This window comes from Anser anser (genome assembly GCF_964211835.1).
Source record: "Anser anser genome assembly, chromosome: 30".
Taxonomy (NCBI): Eukaryota; Metazoa; Chordata; class Aves; order Anseriformes; family Anatidae; genus Anser; species Anser anser.
In genome coordinates this window covers 2,156,536-2,172,909 of record NC_139751.1, presented here as the reverse complement: position 1 = coordinate 2,172,909, position 16,374 = coordinate 2,156,536, and the positions used below count along the sequence as shown (strand labels likewise).

General features: G+C 59.1%; 2 protein-coding genes across 6 annotated transcripts in view; one reads left to right on the top strand and one right to left on the bottom strand.

Moving 5' to 3' along the window:
* Positions 1-711: 711 nt before the first annotated feature.
* On the bottom strand, positions 712-5,460 carry TMEM106C (transmembrane protein 106C). Its single transcript, XM_083814186.1, has 8 exons — positions 5,314-5,460; positions 4,231-4,446; positions 4,051-4,114; positions 3,351-3,510; positions 3,115-3,255; positions 2,816-2,865; positions 2,479-2,532; positions 712-2,069 (listed from the first exon to the last, which is right to left on the bottom strand). Exons 2-8 carry the CDS (start codon positions 4,433-4,435, stop codon positions 1,910-1,912), a joined length of 834 nt encoding a protein of 277 aa, XP_083670312.1. The 5' UTR covers positions 4,436-4,446; positions 5,314-5,460; the 3' UTR covers positions 712-1,909.
* A 6,430-nt stretch (positions 5,461-11,890) lies between these two features.
* VDR (vitamin D receptor) overlaps positions 11,891-16,374 on the top strand; it is a 34,931-nt gene continuing 30,447 nt past the window's right edge. For 3 of the 5 annotated variants that reach the window (XM_083814417.1, XM_083814408.1, XM_083814415.1), the window contains exons 1-2: positions 11,891-11,959; positions 16,176-16,341. The gene's annotated coding sequence lies outside the window, so the exon portion shown is untranslated. Of the gene's footprint in view, positions 11,960-12,437; positions 12,708-13,788; positions 15,946-16,175; positions 16,342-16,374 lie in introns of those variants that run through there. The other 2 variants (XM_083814410.1, XM_083814411.1) reach the window with 2 other exon arrangements.

Genomic DNA, 16,374 nt, shown 5'->3' with positions numbered 1-16,374 from the left:
TTGCCACATGACCCGGAGGGCACCCCCAATTATCAGTGCTCTGGCTCTCGGTCGCACCAGCGCTTTTCCTGCTCAGCCAAGCAGCAGGATTTGGGTTCCTGCAGGCACCCAGCGAGCCCCCCAAAACCTCCCAGCTAAAAGCAGCTCTGATTTTAAGGAGCCTCGGTTATCTGCAGCAAGAGGAGGGGAGCAGGGGGCTCTGCCACCCGCGAGGACACCAAGTCAGCCCGGACCAGGCGCTGCAAGGCTGCCGAGCGGCAGGAAGCAAGCTGGATAAAGGGCAGAGCAGGCCATTTCCTCCTCTTCCTCAAAGAAAACTCTTCTCATCATAATTATGAGAAGTGAACAGGGGTTTTACCCAAGTCGTGTGAGAGGCTTGTGACCGGGGAAGGGGCAGCGTGACAGTCACAGCGCGGGGCTGTGAATCCTGTCCCTGCTGTCCCATGTGGGAACGGAGGCACCCCGAGGGCACCACGGCTTCACCTCTCGAGTTTCTCGGCCCTCGTTTCCCAAAATCATCAGCGAGAGACAAGGTGCTTTTGGGCAAGAGATGGCACGATGCCCGTCACCGCACGGAGCGCTCTCTAGGAGAAAGTTGGATCGCCACAGGTCACAGCATTTCCTCACGTCCAGCGAGGTGACACCACGCGGCACAGTACAACCCCGCTTCAATAATTTAGTTCTAGAAAGTCTGGAGGCAAAAACGCCACCTCTTAGAAAACAAGAGGGTATTTTTATTTCACACTCTCCCAAAACAAAGCGTCCTTCATTGAGAAATACCAGACCCCCCCCCCCCCCTTCCCTTACAGCTTTTGCCTGCGCCTTGCTTCCACGCGCTCGCTTCCAACAGAGGGCTGGAGAAAGGCGTAGGTGCGTGCAGAGAGGAAACGCGGGGGGCTGCAGTGATGGGGTTCCAGAAGAACTACAAAGGGCAGAAGCAGAATGAAACCCTCCAAGCTGCAAACGGGGCGAGAAGCCTGCAGAAGAACTGCGGCAGGCTGAGCTTTCACGTCGGATTTATTTGCTTTACCGTCCTTCGGGACTGCCTGGCTCCTGCGAGGTGAGCCTTTGAAACAAGAAACTCCCCCCCTACCTTCCACCAAATCAGTTTAAATCTGCAGCAGGCACGAGTACAAAGCAGCACTGAGCTGTGCATTCCCCAGCTTCAAAACACCAGAGACCCCCCCCCAGCTGCCGAAGGCCCCGTGCACACCGAGCAGCCGCCTTCAATAGGGCCGCGGCGTTTGGTGTCGGGTCGCTGCAGGCGGCCTCAGCTGCCAGAAAGCAAAATCTGTGCAAGGCAGAAAGCGTGCCCTGCTGCTTTCAGCTCCTTTTCCTCCTCCTAGTGCAAGTTACACAGGTGAAAGCCTGAACGCCTTGCCTGTGCTTTCCTGGCAAAGCTTCATCCCTTTTTTTTTTTTTTTTAAATCAAGTTCTGCTTTGAAACATGCCAGTGACACACTGCCACTGAGCAAAACTGGAGTAAATTAATTGCTCAGAACTCGTCAGTTTGCTCTGGGAGGACTAGGAACAGCGCTAAGTTCAGAACAGCTGCAAAACTCAACTCCAGATCCTTGGACCACAAAGCACAGAGCTTGAGAGTCCAGTTTCCCTACCCAAAACCCAGTTCTTTGGAACTGGGAAGGAAGGCAGGCCCGGCAGGCCCCTTACTCTGGAAGGGACCCATCTGCCTGCACATGAGCAACACCCGAAGTGGATTTGGGGGACAGGCCAGCAGTGCAGCCCAGCTGCATGCCAAAGAGTGCAAGAGGGACCCAGAGCTTTCAGGTATCCCCCAAAGTCAGTCACAATCCCTTCTGCTTCCGTTTGAAAGTGTCCAGTCCTTTCTACAGCTACGGATTTCACAGGGGGAACCCCTCCGCGCTCACAGGGAACAGCGGCAGCGAGCTCAGGGCTTGCTCTGGGCTTCGGCAGCGCCTTGCGTCGAGGGGGCTGGCAGAGGCAGCGGATCCGGGGCAGCCGTGGAGTTGGTGCTGCAGTCGACGTAGTGGTAGGTTTCCAAAGCGCTCTGCGTCACGTGCCCGATGTACGAGAGCTTCACCGATGTCCTGAGGGAGGGGAGAGCGGCTTAGCGGGGACAGGACCAGTGGCAGAGACCCCCTCTATTAAATTAAAGCAATCAGCAGCCTGCGTTCGTCACATAACTCCTCTTCCCACCCTCAAAAGCTGCGGATCCTCTCAGATTTTCACTCAGCGAGCGCGCCCAGGATTGCTCACTGCAGGGAGCTGGCGAGTGCGGCCCCACGCCACCCATCAGGTGGGAACTGAGTTTAGAGCAATCCGGTGTCCTCTCCTCCCTGCCTCACATTTTACCCGACTGTGTCAACTGGTCTGGATTAAAGCTGACACAGGGAACCAGGCTGGGGTGCTTGCCAAGCAGGATTTTCCTCGTGCACCCTGATCTGCTGTGGCAGCAATTCCCTTTTTGAGTCAGGAGCAGAGCAGAAAGCAGCCTACCTCATGAAGATGACTATGTTATGCACCTTCACCTTGGGAAACGTGCAAAAGAAACTGGAAGAGACCAAACCAAAGAAATGGGTCAGCATAGATAGGCTAAGCAGCCTGCTTCTCGGTATCTTCTGATGTTGTTTTCCCCTCGGTGCTAACTCAATTCAAGACAGCGTCCAAAACCCCGTCACAACATCCTGACAGGGCGGCCTTTCAAGTAATTTCTAGCAAGCAGTTGCTTTTCAGAGAGTTAGCAGAAAGCTGGTAGTTTCCCGAGCAAATGCTAATTAAAGCAGCCGAAACCTTCCCACTCCCCAGCCATACACAAAGAACGGTGGATGCTCACTACACGTAAGAGAAAGGTCCTCCCATCTCTGCCTTCACCGTGAAATTCACCTGTAAGAGAAAAACACGTCCACATGCAGCTTGCACACTCAAAGAGCCTGAAAGGGGTGGATTTTCCATCTTATTACATTTCAGCTGGCGTGCACAGAGCCCAGCCTACTGTAGCCATGAGAGTATTTGCTAAGCAAAGCTTTAAGGTATAGCCCGACCATATTCCAGGTAACTCGTAATACCGCACAGGTTTCACACGATTTAGTGATGCTTGTAATACGTATTACAAGCGTACAGAAAGACAAATACCAGTTTGTCGCTCAGGGGCTGGATGCTGGAGACATTGGTGATCTGCTGGCTCCCCACCACGGTGTTCATGTACTGCACCTGGCTGGTCAGGCTGGTCACCGTCACCGAGTAGAAGTTGGAGTTCCTGATCCGCAAGGTGGCCTGGACGGAGAAAGGGGAGACGGGTAGCAGCGACCTTCTGCTCGGCTCGGCACGGGGTTCGTTCCCTCGGGAACAGAGGGGCAGAAAAACTGTACCGTGATGGCAAGAATGACAACAGAGTTCTTCTTGTCAAACCAGACTCGAACCACTTTGATGCCACCGTCATCCACCAGGACGGAGTGGGGGAACAGGAAGAAAACGACCAGCCCTGATATCAGGAGGCAGAGCAGCACCGACAGCAGGACGTAGAGCTTCCTGGAAGAGGCAGGAAAGGGGGTCACAGCTTTTGCCCGAACATCTGCAACCGTGAGACGCCGCGCAGCTGAAACCCAGCCTAGCCAGCAAAAAAACCACCTATTTGTTCTTCCCTGAAAGGGGCCCAGAAGCGCTGCCCTAACATTTTCGATATCTGAAATTGCTCAAAACCGATCACCCTTTAGCTACTCATTACCAAAAAGCAAACTGCTTCAAGAAGCATTCTTGCCCCCGTGGTGCTTTCACAGCGTGTGTTTTTGCTGTCGGTAAGGCGGTTTCTTTCTAAAACCCTCAGTAAAGAGCACAGGGACGGCGGGCGTGAGTAGGATGACTGTTTCCATGCTCACCCCTACAGCAGGATTTAACAGGAAATATTTAAAAGCTAAAAGTTGTATTTCTTAGCATGCTTCAGTGAAAACAAGCCAGTAGGTGAAGGAAAGGCCAGAGACTGTGTAAAGTGTTTAGCTCTGGTACTACATGACAAAAAAGAAGCCCTGTCTGCTCCTCCCGGAGGTGTAGTCACTCTTACTACACACTTACGTTCTCTGCGGGCGGAGCCGCTGGTCGCTGTAGGGTATGAGAGCCACCAACTCGTTTACCTGTTCTGGAAAGAGAAAGGAACGCGATAACCAAGGCGGAGATCACTTCTTAAATAAGGAACATTTCTGCCCGCTTGTTTTGTTGGTTTTTTTTGGTTTTAGGCGCGAGGGGAGCGGTCACCTGTGGGAATGCAGCCAGTGCCCTGGCAGGTGGGGCAGGTGATGCTGTCCTGCCCCGTGAATTCCACGTAGGGGAACTTGGCGATGTCTTCCTTGCGGTCCCGGCTGTCGAGCAAGTCGTCGTCGTCGTTGTCGTCATTGCCGCCAGCCTTCCTCTGCTGCCGGGGGGCAGCGCTGCCGGCGGAGAGGGAGAGCGCAGCCCCCATCGCTGCTGTGCCTGCAACGGGGACGCGGGCCGTTAGGGACGTTTTCTGGCAGGCCGGGAGACCTGGCCCTGAAATACAGGCACGAGGGGAAGAAGCCAGCCCGCAGGCAGCCCCCCCAGCAGGGACAACCCCCCCCCAGCACCCCTTAGGGAACCCCCCAACACACAGAGACCCCCCTCCAAATCAGAAAAGCTCCCCCAGGGGTCCAGCCCCCACCCCAGAGACCTTTCCCCTCAGGGAGAGCTCCCCCAGCACCCTGCCAAAGGAGGCACCCGGCTCAGGAACACCTCAAAGGCTCAGCTCCCCCACTCCCCCCCCCCCAAAAAAGAGACCACTCCCCCGCTCACCCCCCAAAAAAAGAGACCCCCCCTCACCCCCCAACCCCCAAAAAGAGACCCCCTCACACACACCCCAAAAAGACCCCCTCAACTCCCTCCCCAAAAAGAGACCACCTCACCCCCCAAAAAAGAGACCCCCCCAACTCCCACCCCCAAAAGAGACCCCCCTCACACTCCCCCCCAGAGACCCCCTTGCCCTCCCCCAAAAACAGAGACCCCCTCTCACCCCCTCCCCAAAAAGAGACCCCCTCAAACCTCATCCCCAAAAAAGAGACCCCCTTGCCCCCCACCCCTAAAAAGAGACCCCCTCACACCCCCTCCCCAAAAAAAGACCCCCCTGACCCCCCCAAAAAGAGACCCCCTTACACTCCCCAAGAGACCCTCACACCCCCCCTCCCCAAAAAGAGACCCCCTCGTCCCCTCCCCCAACAGAGACCCCCCCTCAAACCCCATCCCCCAAAAAGAGACCCCCTCACCCCAAAACAACGAGACCCTCCCCCCCCAGGGAGCCCCCCCCAGCCCCTCGCGGCCCCCCCGCACCGCCGCAGCCTCCCCGCAGGCCGCGCAGCCGCCGTCGCTATGACGACGACGCGGGCGGAAGAGGGAGGCGGAGCCTAAGCCTCGCCCCGCCCCCCTCCGCTGCCGGCGCAGGCGCACAGTGCGGAAAGGAGGTGGCTGCCCGCAGACCCCGCCCCCTCGCAGAGGCCACGCCCACCGTGCGTGCCGGGCGGGGCGTTGCGGCCCCGCCCCGCCCGCGAGGCAGTGGGCGGGGCCTGTAGGCCCCGCCCCGTCGTGACGACAAGAGGAGCCCCGCCTGGGCGCGGCTCCCCATCAGTGCGCATGCGCCGGGCGGCCGAGGGGCGGGGCCCACGGCCCCACCCTGTGGTGGGGCTGAGGGGCGTGTCCGGCACTGCGCATGCGCGTGAACCTCCCGGGTGGGGGACCGCTGGTGGGCGGGGTCTGGACGAGGTAAGGGCGGGTCCTCGTGCGCATGCGCACTGCCCGCGCTCGCCGCTCTCTGCCCGCGCATGCGCACACAAGGGGCTGGGCGCCGGGAGAGAGCGCGCATGCGCGGCGGGGGGGGTCCACCGTGGGTTCGCTGATCCCAGTCTGGAGCCCTCATGCACCAGTATGGGGGCACCCATCCCAGTATGAGCCCTCCCCAGCCAGTATAGGGGCACACGTCCCAGTATGGAGCCTGCCTGCATCAGTACTGGGGCACCTATCCCACTATGGAGCTTCCCTGCACCAGTATGGGGGCATCCATACCAGTACGGAGCCCCTCTGCACCAGTACGGGGGCACCCATCCCAGTACGGAGCCCTCCCTCCACCAGTATGGGGGCACCTGTCCTAGTATGGAGCCCCCCTGCACCAGTATGGGGGCACCTGTCCCAGTATGGAGACCCCCTGCACCAGTATGGGGGCACACGTCCCAGTATGGAGCCTGCCTGCACCAGTATGTAGGCACATGTCCCAGTATGGAGCCTGCCTGCAGCAGTATGTGGGCACCCATCCCAGTACAGAGCTTCCCTGCACCAGTATGGGGGCACCTGTCCCAGTATGGAGCCCTCCTGCACCAGTACAGGGGCACCTGTCCCACTATGGAGCTTCCCTGCACCAGTATGGGGGCACAAACCCCAGTATAGAGTCCCCCTGCACCAGTATGGGTGACACCCATCCCAGTATAGAGTCCCCCTGCACCAGTATGGGGGACACCCATCCCAGTATGAGCCCTCCCCAGCAGCAAGCATAGGGGCACACATCCCAGTATGAGGGCACAGGTCCCAGTATGAACCCCCGTGCACCAATATGGAAACACCCATCCCAGTATGAACCCTCCTCCATCAATACGGGGGCACCCATCCCAGTATGGGGGTCCCCACACCAGTACTGGGGAATCAATCGCAGTACGGAGCCTCCCTGCACCAGTACAGGTGCACACTCCCCCAGTATGGAACCACCATCGGCACCACTATGGGGACATACCCCACCAGTATGAGGCTGTGCGAAGCCACGCGTGCTTGTGCAAACCCCACGAGGCTGCGCGTGCTTGTGCAAGGCCGTGCGAGGCTCTGGGTGCTGGTGCGAGGCCCTGGGTGCTGGTGTGAGGCCTTGGGTGCTGCTGCAGGGCCGTGCGAAGCCCTGGGTGCTGGTGTGAGGCCCTGGGTGCTGGTGTGGGGCCCTGGGTACTGGTGCATGGCCATACGAGTCCATGGGTGCTGGTACGGGGCCGTATGAGGCCCTGGGTACTGGTGTGAGGCCCTGGGTGCTGGTGTGGGGCCATGTGAGGCCCTGGGTGCTGGTGTGAGGCCCTGGGTGCTGGTGTGGGGCCCTGGGTGCTGGTGCGTGGCCATACGAGGCCCTGGGTGCTGGTACGGGGCCGTATGAGGCCCTGGGTGCTGGTGTAAGGCCCTGGGTGCTGGTGTGGGGCTGTGGGAGGCCCTGGGTGCTGGTGCGAGGCCATACAAGGCCCTGGGTGCTGGTACGGGGCTGTGTGAGGTCCTGGGTGCTGGTGCGGGGCCGTGTGAGGCCCTGGGTGCTGGTGTGAGGCCCTGGGTGCTGGTGTGAGGCCCTGGGTGCTGGTACGGGGCCGTGCACACCTGGCACACTCCGTCCTTCGCCGCAGCCTCACTAGATGTCGCCTCAGCCGGCGAGGAGCAGCAGCAGCACACCAGCACCCGTGTGCACCCCGCTGCTAAACCCCAAATCCAGGCTTTTTTCCCCCCCAGCGCTCAGAGGCGCCGGCTGCGAACGCGGGGATTTGCTGCGGGGAGTCGCTGCCGCCGGGTTCGGCCGAGGAAAAGTGAACCCGGCTGCGCTGCTGCAGACAAATTACCCCAAAACGCAGCGTTTAAGGGGGAAATTGCCTCTCATTTGCAGTCGCTGGGTTCGCAGGGTTTTTCCTGGCACCAGAGAAATTCGTCTTTTCCAACCGTCCCTTCCTTCTCCTTCATTTTCCCCGAGGATTTCCATGCTGCTGGGGGTGCCGGTCCTTTTGCACCGATTTATCAGGATTTATCACCGATTTATCAGGATTTATCACCAATTTTTTAGGGGCTCTGCACCCCAGATGCACAAAAAAAAAATAGTGGAAAAAAACCATCCTGCCCCAGTTCCAAATGGATGTGAGGGAGCACCCATTTGGTTTTTTTGGGGGGGAAAAAAAAATAAATCAAACCAGCCCATTCTTCTCATCCCCTCCAGCCCCGATAGCTCTGGGACAGAAGCAGGTAAAAAATGATGCTTTTGGGTTGGTGGATGCTCATAAACTCGCAGAGCCTCCCATGCAATCACTTTTTTTTTTTTTTCTGCCGCAATAAACGTGAGAGCTCAGTGGAAAAACAAATTCCTTCCTCTCATAATCGCCCAAACCATAAAAATTAAGTTTACAGCAAGAAAATATTTCCATCGACCTGTGCCGCCAATGGAAACTTAATGGATCATTTGTTCTCTTCTTCCCGGGAGTCAAATGCCAGCAAGAGGGGGGCTCCCCGGCTCGCTGTCCACGCTAATTGCTCCCCTTAATTGGATGGGCTGCGCATCCCCCAGCGCCCCCCAGATGAGCTGGGGACCCGCTTGCTGCATGCCCTGGGAAGGTGCTGGGTGCGGACGTGCACCACGCAGACAGACACCCACGTGGACGGACTGCGGACAGTGTTTTGGGAGGGGGTGTGGAGAGGGAGGCTTTCACCAAGCTCCCCGGGGCAGGCTGCAGGGCGAGCTCAACCCTATAGTAGACAACAGAGAATCCCAGGGGGGCAGAAGCTGCACCAAAGCCATCAGCGCAGTGCTGTCCTGTCCTGGGGACGCCACAAAATCATTTTAGGGGATGTGTGTCCTGGGTCAATCCCTTTTTTTTTTTTTTTTTCCCGGTTTTAAACTCATTTTCCCTCCCAGGCCAGCCCCGATGGGCGGAAAGCTGGGACGGGGCTGCCCCAGCCCCACACACCCGCATCCCACAGGGCGCTGTGATTGCTTCCTGAGAGCCCTGCGCTCCCCGGGGAATGGAACAAGTGCGGGAGTCACCCTGGGAGAGCTGTCCCTGTCCTCATCCCAATCCCTGTCCCTATCTGCATCCCATCCCATCTTCATCCTCACTCTCATCCTTATTCCCATCCCATCTCTATCCCCATTTCCGTCCTTATCCCCATTCCCATCCCATCCTCACCCTTATCCCCGTCCCCCTCCCCATCCTCTTTATCCCCATTCCCATCTTCTTTATCCCCATTCCCATCCCATCTCCATTCCTATCTCCATCTCCATCCTTATCCCCATTATCCCCATTCCCATCCCATCCTTGTCCTTATCCCTATCCCCATCCCATCCCGATCCCAACCCCATCCCCGTCCCCATCCCATCCCCACTTGTGCCTGCACCCAGCCCTGAATTTCCTTTCCTGAGCTGCATCGGGGTGGGAGAGAGCATGCGAAAGGGGGTTCAGCTGGGAGCAGGATTTCGGGGGTCAAAAGGAACATCACGCCAGCCCGGTCCAGGCAAGGACAGGGGGAAACCCGCAGTGTTTAGCCTTAGGATGGGTTTTAAGCAGGGAAACGGCTGAGGTTTAAACTCAACAGCAGTGGGGTGGGGATGGGCACCCTTCTGCACAAAATCCCCCACCCCAGTTGTCTCTCTGTTCCCTGAAAAAGTTCTGCGTGACCAAATTGTCTCTAACGAACTCCTGTTTCTTCCCAGACTTTTTTTTTTCCCCTCTCTCTGATTGGCCTCATTAAATCAATTCGAAAACATTTAGCAAAGCACTTTCCCCGCGTGAATTAAAGCTGCTGAACTCGGTGATCACGGCTGCGGGGTGCTGATTGCCGTCTGCCACGACGGCGGCGCGGCCGCCCGCGCTCATCTGCGTGGCGGCTCATTTTCTCCGAGGCTTTTGGGTTTAGGGGCCCTTAGTAAACCCTGGAACATCACGAAGGGGCTTTCTCGAAGCGTTCCGTGCTGCTTTATAAAACGTTGCTGATGTCCGCACCCCGGACAGGTTTTGGAGGATGGAAAGGGACGAACTGCTAACTATCCTGAGTTTTTCAGACTGGGGGTGTGACGTGCCCAGGAGGTTGAGCGGCTTTGGGCTGGAGCTGCAGCACCAGCTGAAACAGCTCGGCTCGAATCCCCATGCTCCAGGTTTCCTTCCATCCCCAGCGAGGGGATTTTGGGTGGCTGAGATCAGCACTTGGACCCGGCCGGTCGCACGGTCCCAAACACCCCCAGGACCCCGGAGGCCTGCAGGCCCCTGCTCCCGAGACGTGCAAGGGCTTCGCACGGGTTCCGTTCACGTGGGACGTGAAGTCCCGGCCACACCGAGGTGAGCAAGGGGCAGGAGCAGCTTGGAGGCTGCAAACAGCTGCAGGAACCTTGGTCGTACACGTCTGTAGCGCTTGGAGCTGTGCCTGGGCCCTCGCAGATGCTGCTATCTCTAGTCTAGAGGTCGGGGATGAATCAGCTCTCCTTCTGCCCTTAATCTGATCTAAGCATCACAAAAATCCATGAGCTCTCCAAGAGCTGTAATCAGAGAGGGGATTTGCAGTCTGCGGTGGCAGGTCTCTTGGGTGGCGTCCCAAAAATGGGAGAGGAAGGAGACGAGCCCAGCAGATGCTGCAGCTGCAGAAACGAGACGGAGTCTGCTCACCAGGTGATAAATGCGGCGAGTGCTCCTGGTACAAGGTGGCTCGCTGATTAGAAATCCGGAAGGGAAGGAGACTCTGACCCACGGCCAGCTCTGTGGACGCCTGAACTTCCAGAAGGCACCAGAGCAAAGGTGAGATGCTGCAGGGACACCTAAATGTGATCAGGACCCGATGGTGCCAGGAAAATGTTTGCCACAGACTGCTGGGAGGGCACCGTTGTACTGGTGGTGTTTGCCCCGTCCCAGTAAGGGGCTGACCATGAGCCAGGAGGAAAGGAGTAAGCAGAACTGCGCGCCCATGCACGCAGAGCCCGCTGAACTTTCTGGAATGGCTGTGAAGACATTCAAGCAGCAGCAATCCCAAAGCCTCCAAGCAGCAGCAGCACCCCAAAAGCCACAAACAGCAGCTGCAGCACCCCAAAGCCCCAAAAACCAGCAGTAGCACACCCAAAACCCCAAGCAGAAGCACCCCCAAAGCCCCCAAACAGCCCCACCCCAAAAGCCCCCAAACAGCAGCACCCCAAAGCCCCAAGAAGCAGCAGCACCCCAAAAGCCCCAGAGCACCCCCAAGCAGAAACACCCCAAAGTTCCCAAGCAGCAACAGCACCCCAATTGCAGCAGCAGCACCCCAAAGCCCCAAGCACCAGCACCCCAATTGCAGCAGCAGCACCCTGACCCTGCCACGCAGCAGCACCCCAATTGCAGCAGCACCCTGACCCCCCCATGCAGCAGCACCCCAAAGCCCCACGCAGCACCCCAATTGCAGCATCAGCACCCCATAGCCCCGAACTGCAGCAGCAGCACCCCAAAGCCCCACGCAGCAGCACCCCAATTGCAGCAGCACCCTGACCCCCCCATGCAGCAGCACCCCAAAGCCCCACGCGGCAGCACCCCAATTGCAGCATCAGCACCCCATAGCCCCGAACTGCAGCAGCAGCACCCCAAAGCCCCACGCAGCAGCACCCCAATTGCAGCAGCAGCACCCCGACCCCGCCACGCAGCAGCACCCCAATTGCAGCAGCACCACCCCAAAGCCCCAAGCACCAGCACCCCAAAGCCCCACGCAGCAGCACCCCAAAGCCCCACACAGCAGCACCCCAATTGCAGCAGCTCCACCCCAAAGCCCCACGCAGCAGCACCCCAAAGCCCCACGCAGCAGCACCCCAAAGCCCCACGCAGCAGCACCCCAAAGCACGGGCAGGCGCCGGGCCGCCACCCGCTGGGCTCCCCAGGCCGGGCCGCCACGTGCAATCTCCCGCCAGTCCAGGCCACGCCCCCAATGGGCGTGGCACCGCCCAGTCTTCACCTTATATGGGCATGGGAGGCGGGGCCAGAGCGGGCTCGCCCACGAGGGGGCGGTGCCGAGGCGGTGCCGCGTTGGCATTGGCGGGGCGGGGCGGGGCGGGGGCGTGTCCTCGGGGGGAGTGGGCGTGGTTTAGCGGAGGGGGCGTGTCCTCGGGGAGGGGCGGGGCGCGCAGCCGGCCGGTTCCCGTCAAAAGGCGGCTCCGGGGCGGTGGGGGAGGGAGGGGGTGGCAGCGCCGGGAGCGCAGGTACCGGGGGCAGGGAGGGGGCACGGGGGGGGATGGAGGCGTTTTTGGGGGACCCCCCCCGCTCGGTGCCTGCTGCCGTGGTTACTAGGGGGTGGGGGGTGCACGGTGTGGGGGGCACTGGGGTCCTCCTCGGGGCTGGGGGGTGCTTGGGGGGGAGGTGACCCCCCCCAGTGCTCCGGTTCGTTGTGTGGTTTGGGGGTCCTATGTGGGCTCGGGGCTCCCCGGTACTTTGCGTGCCCCCGTAGTTGTTTGGGGTGTGGGGGGTGTGCAGGTCCCCTGGTGCTTTGTGACCTCCCCCTCCCCAAGTTTGGGGTCCCCCCCTGTGTCCCGTCACTGGGAGTCCTCAGCCCTCCCCCAAAAGGGGTGCTAAGGGCTTCAGCCCCCCTAAAATGGGCTCCCTTAGGGTGGGGGGGGGGGTCTCTGCTCCTCTCAGCCCCACTGTGTGGGGTGGCTCCTGGGTTGGGGATGGGGGGTCAGGGTCCACGCCACCCTCAGGACTGACCCCCCCCCCCCCCATCTCTGGGCTTGGATGTGAGGGTTTGGTCAGAGCCAGGGGGTGCTGGGGGGGCTGTGTTGGGCCCCCCCTTGCGTGCCCCGTGCTGCTGTGAAGCCCCTTCCCCAGCTCCGTGCCCCCCTGCTCCCCGCTATGGGACGTTGCCCCGTCCCGCTGCCCCAGCCACGTGCGCCCCTTTCCGGGCGCCTCTCTGGTGTTTTGGGGTTTCCAGCCCGTTTCGAGTCAATGAATCAGGTGAGCGCCTGACTAACGACCACTTTTAAACAGCATCCTAAACTGAATTACCCCACTAATACTTTTTGGGGGGCTGGGGGAGATGTCAGGCACCAGGCGGAGCCCCCCCCCCCCCAGCACCCACCGCGCTCGCTGTAATTCCCCAGTGACTTTCGGCTGCCCGTGAGCAGTCCCACGGCAGCCGGGACCTCTCAGCTGCTGGCTCCCAGTACGAGGAGATCGGAGGTACCGGGGATCTACTGGGGACCTTCCCGCGTCCCCCACCCGAGGAAGGGGCGCTCCTTTCCCCGGACCCAGCAAGGCACCCAAGGGTGCTACGGGGGGGGGCTGCCGTAGGGCAGCAGAGGTGCCGTTCCCCGGTGAGCTGAGCCTTCCTCTTCCTCCTCCTCGAGCCGGAGCCGGCTGACTGAGGCTGGAGCCTTCAGCACTCAAAGTTTCTTCGGAAGCTGGTTTTTCTCAAGAAGCCGGCCCCGGCGTTCTGCGGCGCTCTCCTCCCACGCGAGCTGGGCACTGACTCATCTTCCTCCCGCGGCTCGGGGAAGGGAGCGCCGGCAGCGGGGCCGCCTGCGTCCCCTCCCGAAGGGGGGACATCCGCCCGCAGACCCCCTCGGTGCCTCCTCCGTGTCGGCCGCGCTGCCCCTGTGGTGCCTCCGTGCGTTCAGCCCGGTGGGGGAGGACGGCGGGGCTGTAATTATTCATTTATCTAAAACCTCTTCTTCCTCTTCTGAAGTCTTCCTCCTCCGAAGCAGCCGCTTTGCTGGGTCAAATCGGATCGAGCTTGAAGCTGCTGGCTGCGCCGGGGCTTTTGGACGGGGTGTTGGGAAGGTGTACCCGGCCGGGTGAAAATAGTGGGGTGGGCTGAGAGTGGGGGGCTTGGACCCCCCTGGTTTGCGTAGCCGAGGAGCTGGGGAAGCCCAAAGCCGTCAGGTGCAGGAGGCGGTGCAGATGTCTGCCCGAGATCCCGCCGTCTGCGAACGCATCAGGTGCAAGATCTCGCAACAGCACTTGAAGTAACAAAGGCACAAAAAGGTTTTTCATTAGTCAAGAATTTGCCTCGGGTGAGTTAGCTTTTCACTAGGTGTTTTCTTCCCGAATCCCGGTGTGCTTAATCCGAAATAACCGGATAATCCAACCTCTTTTTCTCTTAATGGCTAACTTTGGAGAAGCGGCTCTCTTTCCCGAGTGCACCTCTAGCCAGAGAGAATAATTTTTAACCTGCTGTCGCTGAGCCGGAGCGCAGTCAGTCTGGCCCAAACTTCCTGTGGCTTTTCAGAGGGGAAATACAGAAATGTCAAGTCACTGGGAGATAAATAATCCTCCTCGAGTGGCTGGAGGTGGGTCTGTGTCTACCATGCAGCGTCTGAGTGTAGGGTTCCATGTGTGTTTACGGTCATAGGCACTTTATATGTGTAAAAAATATGTATATATAAATATATATAAACAAACAAGGTGAGGACAGCGACTGCGCCCTGCTGAAAGGGGCTTTCCCAGAACTGCATCCCGTTTTGGGGCTCAAATCACACTTCTGTGGAAGCTGGTGCTGAGCACAGGGCGTTGTGATTTGGCAACGTCTCGCGGTCGCCTGTTTTTGCGTGCCGCCCGTCGGTATCTGCGCGTGACGCGGGAGTAGATGCAAACAGCCTCTAAATATTGGCGTGGGGGCTGCCCACGTGCCGGGCAGGGTCTGTGCCCGTCCCGCCGGGGCCGCCTGCGTCACGGTTCCTCCTTGCGGCCAGAGGTGCTGGGAACCCGCAATTTGGGGCAAGCGCCGGCCCCGGCTTCTGCGGGCTGGCGAGCTTTTCCTAACCGCGGCTACGGGGGACAGGTTGCCCCGTCGGGCAGCCTCCTGGCCACGTCCCTGGGGTAGGAGGTGGCAGCAGAGCATTTCGGCGCTGGGGATGGCGTAACTGATGCAAAACAGCTCGCTCTCACCATCTGGGCTGAAAGATCTGGGGGCAAAGCAGCTGCTGTGTCTTCGGGCGGCTGGGGAAAGCTGTTGTGAGAGCTGGCTCCTCATCTCGCAGCCCACGGAGGGCAGGACCTGGCTTTTGCCGGTGGTTTTCTAATGTGAGCCTGCTCTCGAGTGGGTCTTTAGAGGCAGCAGCTTCTTCACGAGCTTCCCAATCGCCCCTCCGTGTTGCTTTTCCAGCCGTGATCTCTCCGGTGTGGCAGCAAACGCGGTGCTCATCCAGACCCACGGGCACCCGCTGCTATCCAGCAACACCCCATGGGGGGCATGGGAGGCAGCGGCATCAATTCTTTGCAAGGGTGGAGGTTAAAAGATAACCCCCAAACGAGAGAAAAGCAAGAATTGTTTCTTAAAATAGGGGCCCTGAGACCTCTAAGGGAGACCTGCGGCTTGTAGCTGGGCGTTAATGCTGCTGTTGTGGAAGGCGTCCCTCTGATCGGGGCTGTTGGTGTTAAGTTTTGTCTCTGAGGTTGTACGTGCTGTGGCAGAGGGGGACACCGAAGAACCAGGTGAAAATGAAAAGTAGTGTGTTTTTTCTCCGAGAAACCACAGGTCTCGTTTAAAGGCACCCCAACCAAATAAGACACCCGAACACTAGACAGCCATTGCAGTAGGTTAACAAGTCTGAGCGCAGAGGGCTCTGTGTTGTGAATGCATGGAAGCCCTGAGCAGGCACCGTGGAAGAACCTGGTGCTGTCCTGCATCAATATTTTCCCCTCTTCCTGCTCAGCTCTCGAGAGTGTGTTCTCTCCAGATATTGCTGATGAGAAGGGTGAAATGCTCTTGGTGAGTGTAAATGTAAATGGAGCCTGGGGACTTGGGAACCCCGCTTTAACAACCCCTCTTTTTGCAGATTGAGGAGATTAGCAGGCTCTTAGCGCTGCCATCCCCTCCCTAGGGAAGGGAAGCCCACCAAACAGCAGGTGATAACACGGCAGCAGGACGGTGCCGTGAGAAGTGAAGCCCGCCAGGGAGCTTGAGGAGCGCCGGGGCAGGCGGGGAGCTGCGGGCTGCCCGCAGAGCATCTGGCACCAGCACAGCCCGCGGGGCTGGGAGGGAGAAGGACGGTTAAACCAGGGCGTGAGGAATATAAATGACAAGGAGAGCAAAAGTCCAGGGAGATAAGGAAGGTCAACGACTCTGCAGGCTTTAAAATGGGGCTTCTCAGCAGTGACCTGAAGAAGCAGGTGCTATGCGGTGGGGGAACGGGTCTTCTGGGGCAGTCGGGAGACCTCGTCGTGACTTCTCCTGAAGGACCGAGGCAGCCAGGTAACCTCCGGCGCCGCTCCTGCCTGCGTCTGCCTTCCCTTCAGGTGCTTGCTGAATCAGCCACAATTCACAGGCAGTTTCCTTATCTGTGGCTTTTAGCAGTGGTTAAACCACCTCGCGCATGGAAGTGACTTTTGGCTACTAATAATTGGAAATGGGGTGTAAAAGCAATTAAAAACAATACCTGGAACGTTTATCTGTATATCTCAAAGCTATATCTTCATTGCCAGGAATTCATGCTGCCTGCCCCGGCTGCTGGGACCCGCTGCCCTGACTTCTGACCCGCGCTCCCGGTCTGCCTGGCTCTGCTGAGTGCCTCCTGTCCTAACCCAAAGCCCCGCTCCTGGTTTGGTTTCAGCCCCCGGAGGTTTTTGGTGAGCCTGCGTGTCAAACAAGGTGAGTTTGGTTGACAGAGATGCTCTTAACCAG

What these genes read in the sequence shown, in the direction of transcription:
- TMEM106C (XM_083814186.1), bottom strand. Translation starts at nt 4,435, where the DNA reads ATGGGGGCTGCGCTCTCCCTCTCCGCCGGCAGCGCTGCCCCCCGGCAG. An exon ending in CGGCTCCGCCCGCAGAGAAC is followed by an intron (nt 3,511 to 4,050) that starts GTAAGTGTGTAG and finishes TGCCTCTTCCAG; the next exon opens with GAAGCTCTACGTCCTGCTGT. An exon ending in AGCCCCTGAGCGACAAACTG is followed by an intron (nt 2,866 to 3,114) that starts GTATTTGTCTTT and finishes TTTCTCTTACAG; the next exon opens with GTGAATTTCACGGTGAAGGC.